The sequence below is a fragment of the Python bivittatus genome, unplaced genomic scaffold, assembly GCF_059951505.1.
Source record: "Python bivittatus isolate LINGU-HERP-01145 unplaced genomic scaffold, Pbiv_v1 ctg000200_np1212, whole genome shotgun sequence".
Classification (NCBI taxonomy): Eukaryota; Metazoa; Chordata; class Lepidosauria; order Squamata; family Pythonidae; genus Python; species Python bivittatus.
The window spans coordinates 9,782,679-9,804,739 of record NW_028277040.1 but is presented as its reverse complement, the minus strand read 5'-3'; the positions used below and the strand labels follow the sequence as shown (position 1 = coordinate 9,804,739).

General features: G+C 36.5%; 2 protein-coding genes across 7 annotated transcripts in view; both read right to left on the bottom strand.

Moving 5' to 3' along the window:
- Positions 1-1,373: 1,373 nt before the first annotated feature.
- On the bottom strand, positions 1,374-5,050 carry CUNH2orf66 (chromosome unknown C2orf66 homolog). 2 transcript variants are annotated; one of them, XM_088135688.1, is made up of 5 exons: positions 4,912-5,050; positions 4,685-4,759; positions 4,248-4,388; positions 3,240-3,437; positions 1,374-1,950 (listed from the first exon to the last, which is right to left on the bottom strand). In XM_088135688.1, the coding sequence occupies exons 3-4, from the start codon at positions 4,368-4,370 to the stop codon at positions 3,255-3,257; spliced, it is 306 nt and encodes a 101-aa protein (XP_087991814.1). In that variant the 5' UTR covers positions 4,371-4,388; positions 4,685-4,759; positions 4,912-5,050; the 3' UTR covers positions 1,374-1,950; positions 3,240-3,254. The 2 variants fall into 2 exon arrangements, with proteins under 2 accessions (XP_087991814.1, XP_025020717.1); XM_025164949.2 differs by lacking the exon at positions 4,685-4,759 and having other exon boundaries at positions 1,375-1,950.
- The window catches only part of PGAP1 (post-GPI attachment to proteins inositol deacylase 1), a 67,393-nt gene continuing 49,651 nt past the window's right edge, over positions 4,320-22,061 (bottom strand). For 4 of the 5 annotated variants that reach the window (XM_025164945.2, XM_007425501.4, XM_025164946.2 and 1 more), the window contains 2 exons: positions 21,293-21,397; positions 12,238-20,535 (listed from right to left, as the gene is read on the bottom strand). In XM_025164945.2, the coding sequence (XP_025020713.1) occupies positions 20,397-20,535; positions 21,293-21,397 (244 nt within the window). In that variant the 3' untranslated portion in view covers positions 12,238-20,396. Of the gene's footprint in view, positions 5,128-12,237; positions 20,536-21,292; positions 21,398-22,061 lie in introns of those variants that run through there. The other variant, XM_088135686.1, reaches the window with a different exon arrangement.

The window sequence follows — 22,061 nt, the reverse complement described above, 5'->3', positions numbered from 1 at the left end:
GAAGAAGGGACTTGTCTCCTGCCTTTAAGCGGAAAGAACATCAATCAGATATTGTGATAAATTTTTATATTATGTCATACTATTCAGGGGAATTATCAGACAGCTCTATTGTAACCATCCACTTGTACCACCTTTGGATCCACCATTCAGTTTTCTCTGTCGAAAATAGGCGACTTGATGGTTTTACTTCTACTCCCGTCAGCCTCAGTCAACTCGGTCGACTACAGGGAATTCTGGGAGGTGTAGTCCAAAAAGGCAGCATCAGATCGTAAACCTAACCCTGCTCTGCCTCTTCTCTGAGTCTCTTTTGGTCTCCTGACTTCCCTCCAAGATAATGGCTGACAAAGTCTAATTATACATCTGGGGTGAAAAAGGAGATATATTTCCAAGGAGAGTTTTGATGATCTGCCTATTCCCACTTTGCTTCTGTGTTGACTACTACAAACGTACCAGTGATTTGCTCTGTAGTTGTACTTGATTTATTTTCTATGGGTCTTTCTGCACTACTGAGTTTAAATGCTTATCCTTGAATTTACAGAAAATATACAAGAATGAAACTTGCTGTCCCTATTGCCGCTCACTATCCTGTCTCTGTTGCCTCTGTTTCAAATCCAACACACCAGGTGTCATAGCCTAACAGATTTTATACAGTTTGAAGCCCCCCCTTGGATGATGTTTAAATAAGGGGAGAGGAGTGCTATTATATGAGACCCAGTTTGGTGTACTGGTTAAAGGCACTGGAGGCTGTGAGTTAGGCACAAAGCCAGCTGGGTGACTTTGGGCCAGTCACTCTCTCTCGGAAGAAGGCGGCAATGGCAAACCACTTCTGAAAATCTTGCCAAGAAAACTGCATCAATCTTGTAGCCCCTCCAGCCCACTGGAAAGGCCATCTCCATCAGTTTTTCCCCGCTATACATCAAAAGTAGTGTTTTCCCACTTGTGCTGATGCTGTTCTACTGTGTTGTGGTGGTAATGCCCCTCCCCTCCAGTCATTGGTTGCCACCTATGGCCATTGTCTGCTGGGCTACTCAGTTGCTGGTCCTCTTCTGATAGGTCCTGGACCCGTGAACTCTGGGGTTATATGATGGGGGTGGGGGTTTCTTTTCTTTTATTTCCAGCCTGTTTATGCATGGGAGTCAAGCTTACTAAAGCCTGTATTTTTTAAAAAAGCCCATTGTCCATTTTTTGTGAGAATAAGGCTGGATGGAGCCAAGACCAAGAAGAATAACCTAAAAACCCTTCCTCCAGAGCAAGGCCACTGGATGAGGAACACTTCTGCCACTCGGTAGCAAATTTATTTTTCAGTTTGAGTACCTGCTACTTGCTTGTAGCTACCATGGATCATAAAGGTACATATGTTAAAAATGTTTGGTTTTGTTTTTTATTTTGAATTGACATTTTAAAAAATATAATTTACCCTGAAAGTGATTGAACATATAATATACACGCACATACACATTTTGTATTGGAGAATTGACATTTAATTCAAAGTTTTTGTGTATTTGTGACCACTGAAACATCTCAAGCTGTTTTTAATATGATTCCATCATTATATCATTTTGAATTATTACTAACTACAAAATTTGGCTGTAGATGATGTTTGACTAATAGTCACGCTTATTTTTGAAAGGAATCAGAATTGTAAGGGAGGCAAATAACTACGCAAAAAATGTTTCTGATTGAAAAAAAAATCCAAAATCAATTCATTTAACAATTTTATAAGTCTTAGAAACACAGATAGTTATATGTATTTACTGTTTTCCACAGAGCATTAATGGGTATAATTTGAATTTCTCTCTGTTTTCCTTTAAGCACATGCAACTAGTAAGCACAGAGCAGGCCTCAGATATCTGTAGGCAGCATCTGACATGAAAGAAAACTGGTAAAGAATGATTTAGAAACACTTTTCTGTAGATGCTTCCAAATAATCTTGCATCCTTAAGCAGTCACCTGTAAAAAAGAGAGAAGAAAGGAGGAGTATGAAAAACAAGAGTTTTAAGAAGATTAAAGGAGTTAGCTCATAAACCATGACTGTTAGTTTATGTTTCTTTTCCCTCTCTTCACTTGAACCTCTAGGACCTGTGTATTTAATGAATACAGCAAAAGTTCTAATATTTAAAATTTATGAACTATTCCATGTTCATACTAGAGGTTACTCTCAATTTTACTTTATTGTACTTCTGCTGGATCTGCTCCTTTAACCCTAGAGTCTCCTTTCAATAACCCTACTGTTGATCTGAAATCTTATGGACTTCAATCAAAAAGAAGTCATTTAATTTCCATATTTTCTGGGAAAAAATAGGCGTCAGTGCCAAGTATATTAAAGTTTTCTATGGATCCAAGACGGCAGTGCTACAATATAATTAGTAATGTAGACCTAAACTCCATTGGTGGATGCGATTTCATGGTAAATCTCCACCCAGTCCCAGTGTAGCCCAGGCTGGTTTGAAATGAACTTATTTCCAGTTAGAGACTTTCTAGCCATCCCTTTAATAAACCTATAGAGGAAAGGATGGGGATGAATGGGGCCAGTAGAGATTGTAGAATCTAAGTCCTGTACGTTGCTGCATACATTCCTGAAAATTTCCCAGGGCCCTGGAAAACATGGAAAATGGTGCAATGTAATTACACCTATAGTGGTCACTGGGTACCAGGACATTATTGTGTTTGACTGCAGGTGCATTCAGAACATGAATTTTGAGGTGCTCCTCAGAGTATTTGATCCTTTGAGCCTCATATTTTGTTGCCCAATCCCTCATTCTATAATCACATGTTCTCTATTACATCACTGGGGTAAAAGAGAAACTGTCAGGTTTTAAGCAAATATGATTTAGTGAGTACACAGAACACCTTTCAGAATAATGTGGGTGTTATAGTTTAATATTAGAACAATTTGATATTAATGCAAAACTCATTTGTGTAAAAACAGATATTCGTAAAATGCTACTGACTTATGTTTTCTGAGAGACAAAACCTTGGAGAGGGATTCTAAATGAATTCCACTGATAGATGAACCTATCACATAGCTCTGGAAATGAACCAAATTCAGATCAGGAATTGAGCCAGATTTAACACTGTAATGTGGGGCTGATATATAAGGAAAACAATTTAGCACTGAAGATGTTACCCAGTCAGGTAACGAAACATTTGCAAGAAAACAACCAAGCTCAGAGAACCCCAAGGACTCCACAGGTCAACCCTGAGCTACACATATTCTTCTTCTATTGAAAACAATTTACCTTGATCTAGCTTTTTCAGCTTCTGAGGTAATTTGGAAAGGGGCTTTTCTTTTCTTCATAATCTGAAAATGCAGAAGCAGCTGGTTCCAAGTAGAAAGAAATTGGATTTGATTTATCATTGTTCACTGAGAAGGTATCTGGGAACTTCCCGAGTGCAAACTGTCTCCCAGAAAAGTAAGCCATAAGAGTTCTGAAAAACTGTATGAAAATTAAGATTTTAGAAGGGCGAAGCAGTAGTCTCCAACAAATATTATCTCCACTCATCCTATTTTGAGACAGTTTAATCACACCATTTTGTTTTTTGGTGACCCACAACTATTTCACACAATGCAGTTTGTGCAAGAAGCACTGATTTATACAGTGTATAAATGTGCCCATGTATCACTTCCAAATTTTGGATAGTCAGACACTGATTGAAGATCTATTTATGTGAACCAAATAAATGTTATTTCCATCCACATGTTTGGTCTTATCACTAATTAATACAGTAATTGAATAAAAGAATCACAATGAAAATAGCATCTTACTTAGAATAGCTACTAACTGCTTGTTATTTAATAAGTAAAGTAATACGTTGTAAGATTATTTCAGTTCAATTTTGAGGTGCTCCTCATAGCCTCATATTTTGTTGCCCAATCCCTCATTTTATAATCACATAGCACACTACTCTTCATCAAGCAGTTGTTAGACATTAATCAAAGAAAAATAAGAAAAGTGTCATATTGTTCTAGCACATCTGAATTGTGATACTACACTAGCATAGATGAATTAAAAACTGCTTACACTATACAGTTAGATTAATGCACACAAGCAAACACAAGTTTAGACCAATCTTGTTCAACCAACCACATTCCAGATGTGTTAAGGTGCCATCTCCAGGAATTCTCAATCACCCCAAATCATTGTCTCTTTAAGAATTAGAACTCTGGGAGTTGTAATCCCAACATATCTGAAGAATACTAAGTTGAGGGAAACTGGTATAACAGATCATTCCAAAGTTTTCCTTACCAGATCTCTGTTCCTGGGGTTATCCAAAGATTTCCATGTTTCTTCAGGCCTTAATGGAGTTCCCTGAGGCAATTCTGTTCCCATCAGGGTGGTACACTGAACCAAGATCAACAATTTCCACATGCTGGAGAGATTGGCAGACTGAGGACAGATAGCAACAGATCTAAAGATTCTATGCACAAATGATCAGGGTAGGTTTTAAGCAATTATGCAAGCAGGTTCATGCATTTTTTCAAGCAATAATTAAAAGAAGCTCTGTAGTATTCATTTGTAAGCAATATAGTTCTACTCTTGCTTGTTCAAGCTTCTATTCTTAAATTACCCCATGCTATCCCTAAGCTGAGTAATATGAATGATTCAGAAAAAAAAATGAAAATACTCCAGTTGTACAAATCTATGGTTGTTTAAAAATAAAGCCTTTTAAAAATAAAACTTACCAGTAAATATTGGTTCTCCCTTCTCTACTCAGCTGCCTAGTAACCTCCAAGGAAAGTTGTATCTCCTACTTACAGCTTTAAAGAAAATAATGGTCTGCAATTGGTGGTGACTCACAAGTGGAGTTTCAAAAGGCAGTAACAGATATATATACACCACCCCACACTTATTGACTCATTATCCAAAGTGCATTGATAGAGCCCAAAATGATAAAACACTTCTGCCTCACCTGTTATTTCACTGAGTAAAAATCTGTTACATAATGGAATAGGAGCAAGACAGTTTGTTTTTCCCGTCATGGACAGCCCTTTTCCAAATGAGTCTTCTGACAATGTTTTGAACTTCAAATCCCAGATTTTGTTCACACAGTCCACATGGCAATGGGTTTTAATTATTTTGTTAGTGGGCTTTTTGGGCACCTTCCTACCCACTACCCATTTTTCATCTGAAAAAGAAAGAGGAAGGAAAAAGAAAGAAAGAAAGAAAGAAAGAAAGAAAGAAAGAAAGAAAGAAAGAAAGAAAGAAAGAAAGAAAGAAAGAAAAAGGAAGAGAAGAGAAGAGAAGAGAAGAGAAGAGAAGAGAAGAGAAGAGAAGAGAAGAGAAGAGAAGAGAAGAGAAGAGACTTTATTGTGGTCATTAACCAGCACAAGGGAGTTGGTGTTCAAATATCCAAAACTAAATTGACAATATCAGGGTAAGTAGGAAAGGTACATACAAACAAAGAATTTTAGCTAAAAGACAATATTAAATTTTAAAAATGCTAAGGCGCTTGCTCAGACTACAGATGTGCAACAAAAAAGAAAAGAGATTAAAATTAGTAGTATAAACTTTAAAATAGCAGTATAAAATGCAAATACAAAAAATATTGGTAGATAAAACAATAAAGCTATCCAAAAGGGATTTGAGGATTATAGATTTCTCTTACAGACCCCTGTCAAACCTGAGAAGAATATAGTACAGTAGCTAACATGGCACGTATACACCAAAGCATAAAAAAAAAGAAGTTAAAGTGGCCAATGGTTAATGCTGAGCCTGAACCATTTCTGGCTCTCCACATACTCAGGCAGGTTCAGTTGTTCTTAATTATTCTTTGCCTGATTTTGCATACCGCCACGCAAAACCTGGCAGTCTTGAGTGTTACTTCAGGGTTGATGTTGGAAAGAAGAAATTGCTTATACTGTTGATTGGTGAATCCTGTTTTGCTGGTCAGAAGTGGGGTAATTAGAGCATTTTGAGGTTCTGTATAACTGACAAGACAGAAGAACATGTTTGATAGTTTCAACCTGTTCCTGAGTCACAGGGAACTCAGATGAATATGGTGTCTTTTTGTATCTTTCAGCCAGAAGTGCTGAAGGGAGAGCATTACATTGGGCTAAGGTAAAGGCCCGTCTCTGATTTGGGATGCTGTGTGAGATACATAGCTGATGCCAGAGTCTATTTGCCATGGGAAGCTGAGTGGTATTACCAGCATCTGTTTGATGGTCTATGTCAAACAACATTGCTAAATGTGGCCCTTGCTTGCTCATAGCCCAGAGATAGTAAGTAAGTGGGAGAAAGTCCTAGCAGAGAGCTTGTTATAAACTGCTTGTTTCCACCCACTTTGAAATCTGTCCTCTAATGTCAGTGGCACTAAGCCTATAGGGAAAAGTGTCAGCTTCAGTCAGTAGTGTAACACAGCTTGCCCTATTCAAGTCTCCACTCTCAACATTCCAGCCTCCATGCGTAGTAAAGCACTGGGGACACAGCAAGGAACTTGGAAAATTGCTCTTAAAAACGTCGATTGAACAAGTTCCAGTTGTGCAAAGTTGGGGGGCATAGTCCAAGTTGTTCACCATATAATAATTGAGCTAGGGGCTTGGCCTCAAAGAACTTAGTGGCTGCTGATATATATTGACCACCTCTGGAATGATGAAATCTTAAAGTAGCTGCTGCACTCCTGTGTGCATTTTGTGAAGCATAGATGGCATGGGCCTTTTTATTTCCATTAGCCTGGAAGATTACCCCCAGGTATCAAAAACATTGCACTTGTTCAATGGCATGGTTATTAATAGACCAGGAGCGCTTTTGGAGCTGATTTGCAAATGCCATTATTTTAGTTTTAGAGTAGTTGATTTCCAGCTGCTTACAATTATGTGCAAAGGTGTTCAAAGCTCTCTTGAGTCCAGTGGGTGTCCTCGAGAGGATTACTGCATCATCCACGTATAGCAGTATAGAAATATGTCTCTTTGCTAGTTTGGAGGGATGGAAGTTTGGGTTCTTCAGCCTATCAATCACGTATTTTAAATAAATAAGAGAGGTGCCAATATGCAGCCTTGTTTTATGCCCTTGGTAGTTAGAACAGGTGCTGTCAGGTGTCCTTGAGAGGTGTATCTTACTCTAAGTGCTGTTTCTTCACGTAATGCACAAATAAGAAACAACAGTCGGCGATCGATGGTAGTATTATACAGCTTGTTCCATAGTTTAATCTGAGGAATAGAGATCAACAAAGGCTACATAAAGGGAAGCAGTATTCTGAGAAATATATTTCTCAGTAAAGTGTTGAAGTATAAGACATTGGTCAATTGTTGAATAATCTTCCCTAAAACTAGTTTGCTCCTCCACCAATAGTCCTTCCTGTTCCATCCAATCTCCGAGCTTCAACTGAAGATGTCTTGCATGAAGTTTACGTACAATATTAAGGAGGCTTATAGATTGATAATTGGCATGCTCAATCTTATTCCCTTTCTTACGTATAGGTACAATGATCACTAGACTCCAGTCTTTAGGTTTACAGCCAGATTTATCAACTGCTGTGAAGAGTGATGCCAGTATAGGAGTCCACCATGCTGCATTATTTTTAATTAGCTCAGGTGTAATAGAATCTGCCCTTGGTCCCTTCCCAGATTTAAAGTGAGAAATTAAATCCATAACCTCTTTGGATTTTACTGCTTGTCAGATAGGAAGCTCTTCCATGGCAATATGTGGGGATCTGTTAGACACTGAGTTGTCCTTGTAGAGTTCCCTGTAGTGGTTTTCCCATACTTCTGGCAGTATAAGGTTATCCAGCTGACATAGGTCAGGGCCAGGATGTCCTGCAGTAATACGCCAGAAATGGGATGAGTTGTTTTAACTTGACTGAATAAGACAAGTCCATAATGCTTTCTTGTCCTCCGTTTTCTTTTGCCTAGTTAATTGCTTGCAGCCTGACTTCTGGTTAAGTAGATCTTGTGCTGTAATTTTGTTATTATTTGCCTTACATGAATTATAGCTATTAATCTTTTCCAGGCTATTATACAGTCTGTGTCAAACCATGGTTTTGATGCATGTGCACCTTGCTTGTCTTGTTTCAAAGCACATGTTTCTGTAGCTCCTGCACAAGGTTATTGTATAATTCTACGTCACTGATTGAGTCAGTTATAGCAAAGAGGGAGCACATGTGTGAAAAGTGTATAGTAGCTAATTGTTCTGCAATTAAATTATTGAGTTGATTGGTCCATTTTACTCTGCAAGATATAGTAGATGGAAAAACATTACACTGGTGCATTAATTTGGTGGGGATCTGTTGAAGTAGGGATAAGTGTAGGGTGAGTGGAAAATGATCACTATCAATTGGGGGAAATTTTAAAATAATCAAGCAGCTTTGAATTAAATATAGCTGTTTTACAGCTGAATTAAGGTGGGAAAGCTGAATTAAGGAGAAATCAAAACTGATAGGATTAAGAATCTGATGTGCCTATTTTCAACTTTGACCCTACTCATTTATTCCTTGCCTCACACATCTAGAGTCACTGGCTGACATAAGGCATAAGATCGCATGGAATTCTCCACCCAGAATGATTGTGTTCATGCGCCACCCATCCCATCATTACAACTGCTTGTTCTGTAAAAAGGTTTTGCCTTCTCTCAGTCCTGAATCTCTCTGCATTTAGTTTCAGGGGATGATCTTGACTTTTATCTTATGAGGGAGTGAGAGAACGAGTCTAGGAATGGAATTGGGTTTTTACATTGAGGTTTTCATCATATTTGTCCACTGTAACTCCGAGACTGCTTTCCTGTTTGGTCCCTGCTAGCTCAGATCTCTTTGTGCCGTCATGCATTGTTGAGCATTTGTTTATACTGAACTGCCTTTGCCATTTTAAAGCCCTTATGTCCAGTTCATAGAAAGCCTTTTGAAGCTCTTCCAATCTCTTTTCCTTACCATCCTGAAGACTCTGGTATCATTCGCAAATGCAGTCACATCATTGCTCAGCCTTAATTCCAGATCATTGATATACAGTTGAAAAGCACTGGTCCACATGCTGATGCCCTTTGCTCTCCATTTTCACAAGTATGAGAGTGGTTCATTTACTCCTACTCTCCTGTTTTCTCTAACCAGTTGCCAATCCATGACAGGCCTGCCTTGTCAGCCCCTAGCAGCCAAGTTTACTTGTCAGCTCTTGGTGAGTTTTGTCAAAGGCTTTTTGCCCATAGAGGTATATGCTGTCCATGGGGTCACCAATGTTTATGTGCCGGTTCACACCCCCCCAAAATCTACTGAGACCCAACTTACCTTTGCAAAAACCAGGTTGGTTCTATATACTGGTCTATTACTATAAGAAAGTTTTATTTGTTCACGTTGGTTTCTTTTCAGCAAGGTTTATATATCCACGCGTTTGTCCTTTTAAAAAAGTTTTCAGCCATTTTCCCCAGGTGAGGTACAGTGGTACCTCTAGTTACGAACTTAATCCGTTCTGTGACTCTGGTTGCAACTTGAGTTGGTCGCAACTCGAGGTAAATTTTCCCATAAGGTTCAATGTAAATATGGTTAATCCGTTCCGCCCTCCAAATTTGGTCGCACCACGAGGCAAATTTCCCCATAAGGTCCAATGTAAATACGGCTAATCTGCCCTCCGAATTTGGTCACACCACGAGGCAAATTTCCCCCATAAGGTTCAATGTAAATACATACAGTTAAACAGTTCTGAAACATATGCATTTTATTTTTAAACCACAAAAACATGAAAATAGTTGAGATGGTCGACTTCGCCATCTTGTACTTCAAGGCCAGATCAGTCACACGAATACCACGATCGTGGTTTTCTATAATGTCCTTCTTAAGTTCGATCGTCACTTTTTTCTTCAAAGCCTTATTCTTGCCAAGCCTGCTCTGCATTTTCTTTGGAGCCATGCTGACAAGCACACCAAACACCTTCCAAACGCCACAAAACACACCACAACCCTCACCGAACGTCTCCTTGCTACCGCAATCTCGCCCTCAGGAAGCCGCGACCACATGGCAGCAGGGAAAATGGCCGCAGATCCGGTTCATAACTCAAGGCAGAGTTCGCAAATCGAGGTAAATTTTTGGGGCCGAAGCTGGTTGTATCTCGAAAAATTCGTAAGGAGGGGCATTCGTAACTCGAGGTACCATTGTATTAAGCTAACTGGCCCATACTTTCCTTTATTGCCTCTCAGCCTTTTTACAATGGGGTCACATTCCAGTCCTTGAGAAGAAATGTTAAAGAGAAGTTGCATATTTGTATATGTGTGTGTGTGTGATAAAGTTCTTCATGAACTTGCATGGATACTGTAGAGCAGTGTTTCCCAACCTTGGCAACATTAAATATGAAAACTTTGACTCCCAGAATTCCCCAGCTAACATGCTGGCTGGGGAATTCTGGGAGTTGAAGTCCACACATCTTAAAATCACCAAGGTTGAGAAACACTGCTGTAGAGGAAGTTCTTTTTAGTTTGTTAAGTTTGGCTTATAACTTCATTCCTTGTTACCTCAAGTTGTTTCAGTTTATGTGATCTTCCTCCTGAAAAAGCAAATTTGGACATAGCATCTGCTCTGCATCTTCAAAAGTAGAAGAGAGAAGACAGGAGCAAAGGATTCATTCAGTTTTCCTATTTCCCTAACTTCCTTTAGCATGTCTATTGCTCGTTGCCAAAGGTTCAATGCTCCCCAGTCAATGAGCATTCCAAATACGTATGAGGATTCTTTTCATGACCACCTTTGCCATGGGCTCTTCAAAGTCTTTTGTTTTTGTCCCTTTTGTCAACTGTTTATCAATCCTGTTAAATTTCTTCAGCAAGTATCCATTTATATTAAAGGTTATAGCATTATGTTCATTATTCCCAACTTGTTCACTATTGCCTTTTAGATCTTGGACAAGATTCTGGACACTATTTAAGATTAGGTCCAGTGTTGGGTCTCCCCTCATTTTCTTTCTGCAGGTTAGCTTTAGTCTCTTAGTTGTAGAAATAGGGGGTAGATACAATACTATATCCCTAGAAGTAGCTTACTTTGATAATTTGAACAGCCACATTAATTCAGTTTTAGGGTTTGCTTTATTTCTGAGTTCTACTTTATGGGACTTTATGTTTCTTCTAACATACAGGCCACTTCCAGTTTTTCTCTTTTTTATAGAACTTACAGTATATCCAGAGATAACTATATACCACCGATTATTTCCATTCCGCCATACTGTATTTCTTACTAGGAAAGGTATAGTGAAAAGTATTGGTGTAAACTTGATTTAATTTCCTTTTTTATCTCTTGCTTTTAATTACTTTTGCTCTCAGTGTATTTTGTGTAATATTGCTTACCCAGAAGGGAACAGGTACAGTATATAACTATATAGAAATAGTTCAAAGTTGCTATTACTTTCTTAAAAATAAAGTAGAGCCCTGAGGATGGGTCTTCATTTACATTGTGAATATTCAACAGCTATAAGACAGATACTTCTAAAACTATTTAATTACTGTCATAGTTACTGAACAATGTAAAAGCAGACCAATTTTGGACTCAAAATCTAGAATTATTTAAATGGTTAAAGAAGAATCTCTCATTTTCCATATAATAAATTTAGAAACATAAATACCAAACAGCATAATTATGCTTAATTGAAACAAGGACCTGCTTCATTGGAGAGTGCTAATCTACCAAATGGTTTTCTAGCTATACAGAAGAAGAGGTGCTTGTACTAAATCTACATGTTTCTATCAGGTTTTATGCCAAATTAATTTTAATAGAAGTAATTTTCTACACAAGGGGATTAGATGTAGTTTCATTTTTATGGTTCATATCAACCAACAAAACTAAGTACTGTACTCTCCTCCTATGGACAGCTCATCGAAAAATATGAAATTATTTAAACTCTCCAATTCAAAAAATAACACCCCCTCCAAGCCATCATTTTTGGGGATATAGCAGACAGAAAATTAGTATCACTAAGCTACTCTTTTCTCCCCTTGAAGATAAAATTGAGATTGGCTTCATGGACATATCCATGTACTTTTCTCAACAACTATCTGGAATGGTTTGCTGCTCCCCTTTGCTCCTTCACTCTTGTTAGCTGCATCCTTTTTCAATCATTTCTGTTGGTCAGTTACCAGTCCAAGTAATTCTATGCTAGGAATCCTTACTCTTCTCTCCTATACTGACGTTTGTAATGCAATATGTTAGTGCTGAGCAATAGGGAACAATAAAGTAACATGGCAGTATAATGCTTTCAGAGCTAGATCTACCCACTGATTAAAATATTTGGTGTGAGAATTGAAGCTAGCACCATACTGCTGAAGAACACTGTAAACATGTTTTTTCCCCCTTTTATTAATACACAAAATATTAAAACTGAAAAAATACACCAAAATACTCTAACATAAAATACCTGAGCAGACTGAAGGCAAAAACACTCATCGTTACATTCAAAAGCATTTCAGCAAAATAGAAATACAGATAACAATATTCACAGATAGCAATATATGGTCTCTAGAGTGGCACTTTTCATAAATCACACATTTTCCATGTAAAAGATACTAAGACGTACAGTACTATGATTCGTAATGGAACTGGGTGTATAAAATATTTGAAAATTATGCACATCTACAACTGCCTGCTTAAAATATCACTTGGACATACAGAAGTATAAACACTTTTTGGAACAGAAGAAAGCTTCCATATCCATTCCTAAACCGCTGATTTGATTGGAGAAAAATTATTCTCAAGGAGTGTTTGTAGCTCTCTTTTCTGCAGGATGAGATCCTTTTTTCAGTCTTAGGGCTCCATTCTGTTCTGGGAAACCACTTGTTGGCAGTTACTGGCAGTGGAGCTGAATGTCTTAAACGAGCGTTTCTCAACCTTAGCAACTTTAAGACGGGTGGACTTCAACTCCCAGAATTCCCCAGCCAGCATGCTGGCTGGGGAATTTTGGGAGTTGAAGTCCACCCATCTTAGAGTTGCTAAGGTTGAAAAACAGTCTTAAACTAAATATGTTTACCATCCTTCCATGTACATTTAACACACACTGCACCCCCCCAAAAAAACCAAACCCAGAATTCCCATGACAGTAATTTAGATTTGAATTGTATTATCTATAAACCACATTCAACACAGCTAGAGAAAAGAAAGACCCTATTCACCATTGTCTATAAATCTAAACATGTAGTAAAGACCCTATCATCAGCAGTCATACCAACTTTTGATTTTGCAGACCTGTAATTGAAAACTAAGATATAATTATAAATTACACTAAGTTCAAGTGTAGTATTCACACATTTCAAATCTTATGTTATACTCTGATATCAAGGTCACTTCTACTGTATAAAACAGAAAAAGCCAACAAAACATGTCTTGTTTATTATGAAAATAAAGTTTAGGGTCTCATAAATGTAATCTTTTTCCCAGTAATATATCAACACATTTGCAAAAACTGTTATTTGTAATCTAGACAACGGCTTGGGTGCAAAAATGCTTGAGCGGAATTTCCCTTTTGCAACAGGACATTCCTGCTAAAAGCTGGAATGTGCAATGGGATGTTTGTAGCTTAGAAGCTACAGCAGAAAGAAGTGATAGGCAGACACGGGGAGACAACTTGGATATTGCACAAGTCCACACTTCTTTCATCCTTGCACAATCCCAATGATTGTCTTGGGAAGTTAATAGGAAAAGTGAGAGAGAAAGAAAAGCCAGTTACCTAAAAAGATTTCAAGAACATCATTCCAAATGTCTAATTTACTGGAAATTCCTCCAGACAACCATATTTTAATTTCATGTTTGAAATACAGAGAATTAAACTGATTAGTGTATGGTGTCTAGCAGTTGCACACGCACACATACACACACTTATTTCAGAAATGAAAATACACTAAATGCTGGTAGAAATGTGATATCTTCGAATCATTTAAGTTATTATTGACAGTAACTGTCTTCACTCTAATTCCAAGTTTGTGTAATACTGCCTCAGGAAATGGAGTGCTTCCATTCAGAGTTCCACGTATGCTCAAAAATGTGCACAGATTTGCTTATGGCAGGATTCAAAAGGAAGAAATCAGTTGCTGAGAAGTTTAGCTATGGACTGCATTTATGTCCTGAAATTACTGCAGGAGCACATTTATGAGACGGTAATTCCATTATGGGCACTACAACATCTGTGTCTATAAGTAGGTATTTGACCATTGTGACAGAATATTTAAAAACTGATCATTAGATTGTTAATTAGCACCAAAAAATGAAAAAAGCTAACAACAATGAAAAAAGAGACAAAATTTCTAAAAAGTCAAAAATATATTTTATGCAGCTAATCTTCAGCTTTACAAACCTTAGTCATGGACAATCTATAAAAGACAACAAATTTTATTCTAGTTTGTAAAAAGATCATAACCAAACTACTAAAAATCAGTCAAAGCTGCTTAGTGTAACACTTTATAGAATGACTGACTTTGCAGATCAAGCTTGCCAGAAATGAAGAGAACTTTGTATAATAGGAACACTAAAGCACTGGCCATTCTATTAGTAGATTATTTTATAAAGAAATGGCCTATTGTTACATGGTTTTAGGAAGATGAAAGAGTCAGTGGAATTAAAAGGTTCTGTTGAGGTATGTTCCACTGGAATTGAATGAAGAGAACAATTATTCTTTCCTCTATGGCTCTTTTATGTCATTCCTCAATATAGTACCCAGGGCGGCACTGTGCTTATCAACATGTCTTGCCATCTGCCAAATTTACTCCCCCAATTTTTTTATAAAGTCTAAAAAAAAAAAAAAAAAGGAAGCTAGCATGCTATAAGAATCAGGATCAACCTATATTTCCAACAATGACTCTGGGCCCCACATTAGGGACAGGCCTGAAAAATAAAGTCAGAACAACTAAGATTTACTGTAAGGAAATGTACTTTTTTCAGTTTTTATACGTTGCTACAAAACAGTTGTTAGGTTTATTATCTCCAACTTCGAAGTAATGTGGAAAATCAATATTTTTATCTGTTAACTACATTTTTTTTTACTTTTTTTAGTGGAGGGATATACTTATACATTTGTTTTAAACAGTTGGTTATTTCATTTGTGATGAACCATCTCTACATTTTACAATTTTACTCGTTTATATCATAAATGTATATTTGTAAAAATGTAAAATAGTATCACTGTTTGATAAAGTGTAGTGGTCCTTGTGGAGTCTCTTTCTATGCTATAGTGCTGTATAATTTATACAGCATTGTTTATTTAAAAGTACCCACTCTCACCTTTTTCACTAAAAAAAAAAAGCAGTCAAATTATTAAGAGGATATGAGCCATTGTGAGTATGTATATCAAGGGCTTCAGGAGACAACTTGTCTCTCATTTTTTTTCTGATGACAGAATCCTTTGCAACATGATTTTCTGCAAATTTTTGGAAGGGAAAAAAGAAGAAAGTATTTTAAGCCATGGATAGACTTAGAAAAGTTTTTTAAAATCCCCAAGGAGGGGTGCAGAAGGAGTGAAATATCTCTCCTCCTCCTAATCTTTAATTATATTATGTGTGATCTATCAGATTCTACCCTCCCTACCCTTTCACTTTTTTTAAAAGTCTCACGGCAGCCTTCCTTATATCAGTATGTCAGTAAAGTTTGGCTTAATCACATGTTCCAATGGCCTACAGTAAAATAAACAATAAACTATCGTTTAAACTAGACTGAAATACAATCTTTTAGGCAAATGTCACAAATCTACATTAGTTGCATCCCAGGGCTTCAACACATATTCATGTCACAATTTTGACTTCCCTCCATCCTTTGAAATATCATCGTCTGTACTATTTGTTTTTTTTTTAGATTTTAAAAGCAGCATGCCATGCATAGAAATTTATTATTTAAAATGTAGTAGGTGTAACTAGATGTTCAAGGTTAGTTACTTTGGAACAGGATTCATAGTGCTGGACTTTCAAATTATCTTCGTTATGGAAATATTATAGCATATGCTGTTGTGTGAACTATTATTCATGAGAAAATGGAAAGCGCTAGAATTGTGGATTTAACTATGGTATTTTGCAAGTTGATTCACTAAAATGCCACTAGTGAATAACTGAGATACATTTTTTTTAATGGATGAAAGTATTTCAAGTATGATTCATACCTTAAAAATCTATTACGCAGATTAGCATCAAGTATCAGAAATCTATAAAAATGAACTAAAAATTCATTCTTCACCCATTCCAAAGCACAGGTAAGTTTGTTCAGTCATACTTTCTTGGCATAAATATCCAGAAATATATTAACAATTACAAATACTTTTAACAAACTTCATGTATTTCTAAAACAATATAGATCTAGCTACATTATCTTATTTTCTAGAAAAAGGAAACAAAATATTAATACTGCAACTGAACAAGGATCTCTCAGATTACAAAATTAACTCTTAAATCTAGGCTATTTAGGGGCTAAAATAATTCATATTGTTCAGAATATATTGCAGTGAACAGAAAAATAATTTATTGCATGAACAGTACAGAGCCTACACAGACTTTAAGAGCTAAGATTTATAAAATGATTAATTCTATCAACCATATCATTAATTCTATCAACTCATAAAGATGAGCCTGAGCTTCAAGCGTGCAAACAGGTCATCCTTTACCACAAGTTATTTCTTCAGGAGGTAATTTTTTTGGCAGATACTCATTTGTTCACAGGCACTAGAGATCAGAAATGGTGATCAAAAGCTTAAGGATACATCCAGCATTTCTGAATAGAGGTATTTATAAATTAATACGTTTTTGAGGTGTGTAGCCTGCCGGCAAAGTAATATTCAAAAAATCTAGCAAATTCAAAAATCAAGGTTGCCCACTATATCCATGTTTAATGCACAATTCCAAGAGCAACTCTGCACATACTGAAGGGTTGGGGCATGCCCTCCTTTCAACTGCAGCCCTCCAGGCCCTTCTGAAATTTTTGAAACTCTGCTCAGTTTCTAATGTTTTTATAATACAGCAGTTACAGGAGAAAGTTGCTGCTCAGGAACCAGAAGCCAAAAAAAGCCTCCCTTTGAATATATGGACCTAGGCATGTGAATTTTGAATACGGTCCCTCCTCTTTTCTAATTAGCCTTTCCAACAATTTTCATTATGGTTTAATTCTCCAACCTGCACATGTAACAATTCAAAGCAAAAAGTTAATGCTGGCACAGGGTTATTCTTAAACAGTTCTTATTCTGTAATCTACAAATTGGTTTTTGATCCTAAAGACATATAGAAATCAATTTGAATCTTTATGAAAAAGCATTTTCTCCAAGGCCAATTCAGCTGTGGTACCAGGAAATTTAATATAGCTGCTTTTATTGACTCCTGAAGACTGCCTGGACTTTATTAAAAAGTAGTGATGTTTTAATTTTAACATTTCCTTAGACTATGTTACTGAAATACTTAGCTTGCAGGGCAGTCCTACACACAGTTGCATGTTTATCTGAAGTAAATTTCAAAGCACTCAAATGGGCTTACTTGTGAGTAGCTCAGTTGCAATTACACTTCTACTTACTGGTTTTCAATCAATGCTGTAAATCCAAATAAAAAGCAAAAAGAGATGTAGACCCAAAATAGGAAAAAAGCAAAAAGTTTCAGATAAAAGTGTAAAAGTGCCCTCAATATACAATCTAAAACTATAAGTTACTGATTCTTGGGCAGATACAAAAATATGTAAAAAAGATAATAAAAGTACTATGCATCCTAAGTATGTACAATTCACACAGCATGTAAAATAGTGTACGTTCACTAAGAATATGATTGGAGATCACTCAACTGCACTTCACATATACAGTAGCAGACCACGTGACAATCAACAGCTATGATTTTCTAGTAATCTGTAAATCAATGATAGATCTTCCAGAAATATCTTACAGATCTAAACTGTATTATAGAGCTCTTTAGCTTCTAATACTGAGTCTGAATAGCCATAAATTATGAGCCATTGTACAATAAGTTACCACCACTTTAATAAACATTAACTACTATCTCTCTCTCTCTCTCTCACACACACACACACAGAAACACCACATGTACTGCAAAATAGATAAAAGTTATACAGTCAGGTAATTCTGCAGCAAACAAAGCCTTTCTTAAGACCACCATGACCTTTGACAAAATAAAGCTCTCATCAGCATCTGATCGGAAGGACAAGCTTCCAAGGAGATGCCAGTGTATGACTTTGAAGGGAACTTTTGTGTCCTTAGCTACTGCTTGAGAATGAAATATTTGGCAAGAACCATTTCCATTGCTGCAGCACTGACAAGAGACAAAAGATCACTGCCAAAGTTCAATTTAGCATACGGCTATAAGAGGCATAGAAATGCCTTCCAAGGTCAGCCTTCATTGAACGAGGGCTGAAAATAGATTGCATTTCTTTGCTCTCTGCCAGCTGTTGGCAAAAAGCCCAGTACAGCAATAAAAAAGAAACTCTTTGCAGATGTTGTAAGTCATCCAGTAAGTGGGTCACAGACAGAGTACACTGACAGCTCAGTTTAGTGCCATATAATTGGTTGAAAATTAGATATCAGAGTACTTATACAAGAGACTTACCCAAGAACAGCAAGGACATTTTAATATCCTATTAAAATTATGTCTGGATACTGAGGCCCTAGAACTGGCTTGAGCTTAGAGTATTCCATTTAAAGATGCTAATGATAACACATGTAACGATTCACACACTTTAAGGCACTTTAGGTAGGAATTATAATGGATAAAGGTAGAGGAAAATATGTATCGTAACTTGGTTTAAAGGAAGGCTATCTTTCTAGGTAGCAACAGGAAGAGGAAATGAGCCATTATGTGAAAGAGGTGCTAAGATACAGGGCAACTGATGCACCGGAACTTCTATCTATCTATCTATCTATCTATCTATCTATCTATCTATCTATCTATCTATCTATCTATCTATCTGTAAACTATTGTACTTGGATTTGATTGGCTACTTTTATACAATTGAACACTAATTTTTAAGCTGATGGTGATATGCAAAAGCAGCAAAAATTTGCCTCCAGATATAATGCCTCATACATTTTATTTAAAGAACCAGAATATGTTGCTGCTTTTTAAATGGTTATACATAATATTAACATAGTCCTGACTAAAGACAGGTCCTTTAAAACTTCTCTGTACAGAAATAAATATTGATTCTTTGATGCCTAAGTTTTATCAATCCAAATATTATTGAAACATTTTGGCGATCAATTAGAAGTGCACAGCTCTACACTATGATGAGTCCTGATGGACCTAAGAGATGCTGAATGACATTAGCAAAATGTTACTCTAATGAAATACTTCAAGGATCCATTTTTAAAACCCTTGTATGTAGTTATGGGGAGTTTTCCTGAATTGTCTTGTCTGGGGCAGTTTTTAAGCAGATGAGGAAAAAATGAAGCCAAATCCACGAAAAACAGATGTAATGGTGGATAAACTTGTATGTCTGTCTGTCTGTCGGTCGGCAATCTGGTCTTTCCAAATGCAGGAGATTAAAGTCTCCTGATCCCAACCAACATGATTATTAGGAATTATGAGAATTCTCCAGTCACATATTGAGAAAGAAACATGTCAGAAAACTGATTGTTTGCATGACGCAGGGTTTCATTGCCCTTGTATAAAATGGCTTCTATGCAGAAAACATTCTACGAACATTCCATTTCTACTGTAGCTGGATGTCTCATACTTCAGCTCTTGAATGCAAACAATTATGCAAAAGGTTTTGAAGGTATGCAGTTTTTGAAAATACATATTGGTATCTTATTTATTCCAACAGTAATACTGACAAAATAAATATGTGAGGGGTTATTCAAAATTACTTCCTATGTTTGTCCATAATGGCAGACTTTCCTCTGTATAGCAATATTCACCTGAGTATCTGCCCTAATTTCAGATTTTAACAGTACAGACAACATACAACCTGCTTGCATACTTACTAAATTATGTTATATTGAGTACACTTTTATGTACTGCTTTTAGTTGTCTCACAAATTTGCAACCTCAGATATATCTTTGGATTTATCACTAACAATCTTGCCACATCAGCATTTTAGCCTGGTACAGACTCAAAGGAAGAACTATGACAGCTCCCAATAATTGGGTAAGAACTTATAATCGCTCTTATTAGCGATTCAGTTTTTCTGACTGTTTGTTTACACTCATTTGTTGACTGAAGTAAGAACATAGAAGCATATGGGACATATAAACTCACATTTTAAAATAAATAAGTAAAAGCCAATTGCTTCAGTACCAAGGAACTGAAGCAACCATGACTACCCCCAATGTCAAGGACAATGTGCTTACTGAGTAACACATTTCTACAACTATTTCTTTTAAAAATCAGTAAGTACAAAATACTGTTTCCTTATCACGAATTAACACTTTGCAAACCTAATGCCTTTCTATTTTCTGCTACTGATAGAAGATGCTGCTTATATTTTCCTATATTATCTATACTTCCATAGCTACTGCTGTCTTGGCCAGCTAAAGCTGTTACACAATGCTGCATAGTGAATGTAAAAAAAGAGGAATTATTACAAAGTATGGCATTAGGTATAAATAAACTGGTGCAAAAACTACAGCAGCAACAGAGCAAAGAAGGGGGAAATATGCTGCAATCTTCAACAATTTACTGTAGGGAGAGAGAAAAAGAGAATAAAAGTCTGTTATTACTCAAGCAATAAGACAGATGAGTACCTTTCTTAGTCTTGGGTCCTCCATCTGTATTTGATTTCAATTCCCACAATTCCCAAGCCAATATGGTTATGCTGACTGGGGATACTGGAATTATAAGTACAATTTATCGGAGGGTATCAGGTTGGAAAGGCTGACATAGCAAATAAGCAGCAGATATTCTTGAAGCAATACTATGGAGTAATGTTCAAAGAATAGTTACTTTGCAGAAAGACAGCCTAGAACCTGCTAAGGTGGGAAACTGGAATGGCATCCCCTCAGCTTGTAGGAGAACCACCTACCCCATGCCTGGTATTTAAAAGAAAAAGATGTATAAAGCTCTATATTGACTTCCACCTCCACCAGTTTATAAGGCAATAATTCATATAGCTTCTTTATCTTTTGTAGTAACTACTACATGGGAGTTGTTAGCTAGCAGAATTCCAACATGATCAAAAGTGATCTGAAAAATTCAGCTTAGGAGTGTGTAGGAAACAGGAAAAGATGAGTTTGGAACAAGATGAAAATAATCAAATGTCATCTCCACCCTTTCATTGCAGAGAGCTTTTGTTGCATCTAAAGCTGTTCTGACAGCTAAAAGATTCTTCTGTTGCTTTGGTCCAACTCCTAAATACTATAGCACAGAGTAAGAAAAACAATTTGACATACAAGAGTGTTCCATACAGTATAATTTAAAACAAAGATAATTAAAGTACCTTGATTTAATTTTTGCAGTACTTGTATTCATGAGTACCCCCAAAATGACTATCAGAATAACCGCAACAGATCTACATGGATCAGGATCAAGTCTGATACGGTATCTGATTAAAAAAGAGAGAAAACACAAAGGACTATTGTAATTAGTGCTACTCACATGCAAAATTATTTTTCCAGTAGCAACAACAAAATACACTAAATGAACTAAAATAGGATATTGAAAATAAAACAGTATCTAATTTCACAAGCAGAAAAACAGGGAAAACAATACCATGTCATTTGATGGCCCAAATGCAACTTTTTCTCTCAATTTAAAGCTGTTTTAACAATTACAGAATTGAGTTATTGTGAACTACCTCACATTTCAGGGATAGAAAAAAACAATCACGTCAACTTTAAGATAATGCAGAAACACCTCTAACGGATTTCTCATCTGATTAAACTGTTTGGTTTTGTACAAATGATTTCAACATAGATGCCTAGTATCCTAAAGATCTAACACATTTGTGGTTTTAAATCTTCTTGCAGCCATTTTCTGTTTTAATTTTTAAATGCTTTTTTCTCTAATTCTCCAATCACTAAGGCCCTGGCACTATGGCTGCTTCTCACATTCATAAGTAATCTGGACTGATATCATCTACACACCTGAATCCTTCATGATGTCTTCTAATGGTACATATATTAATTAGCTTATAATTTTTAAATCAATAGCTTATAGGACCAACTCATAATGGATTTTTTAAAAATAAAACCTGTAAATTTGGAATG

Coding starts and splice junctions, on each gene's coding strand:
- CUNH2orf66 (XM_088135688.1), bottom strand. CDS start 4,370: ATGTGGAAATTGTTGATCTTGGTTCAGTGTACCACCCTGATGGGAACA. Junction 3,438..4,247: donor ACCCCAGGAACAGAGATCTG/GTAAGGAAAACT, acceptor ATTTTCATACAG/TTTTTCAGAACTCTTATGGC.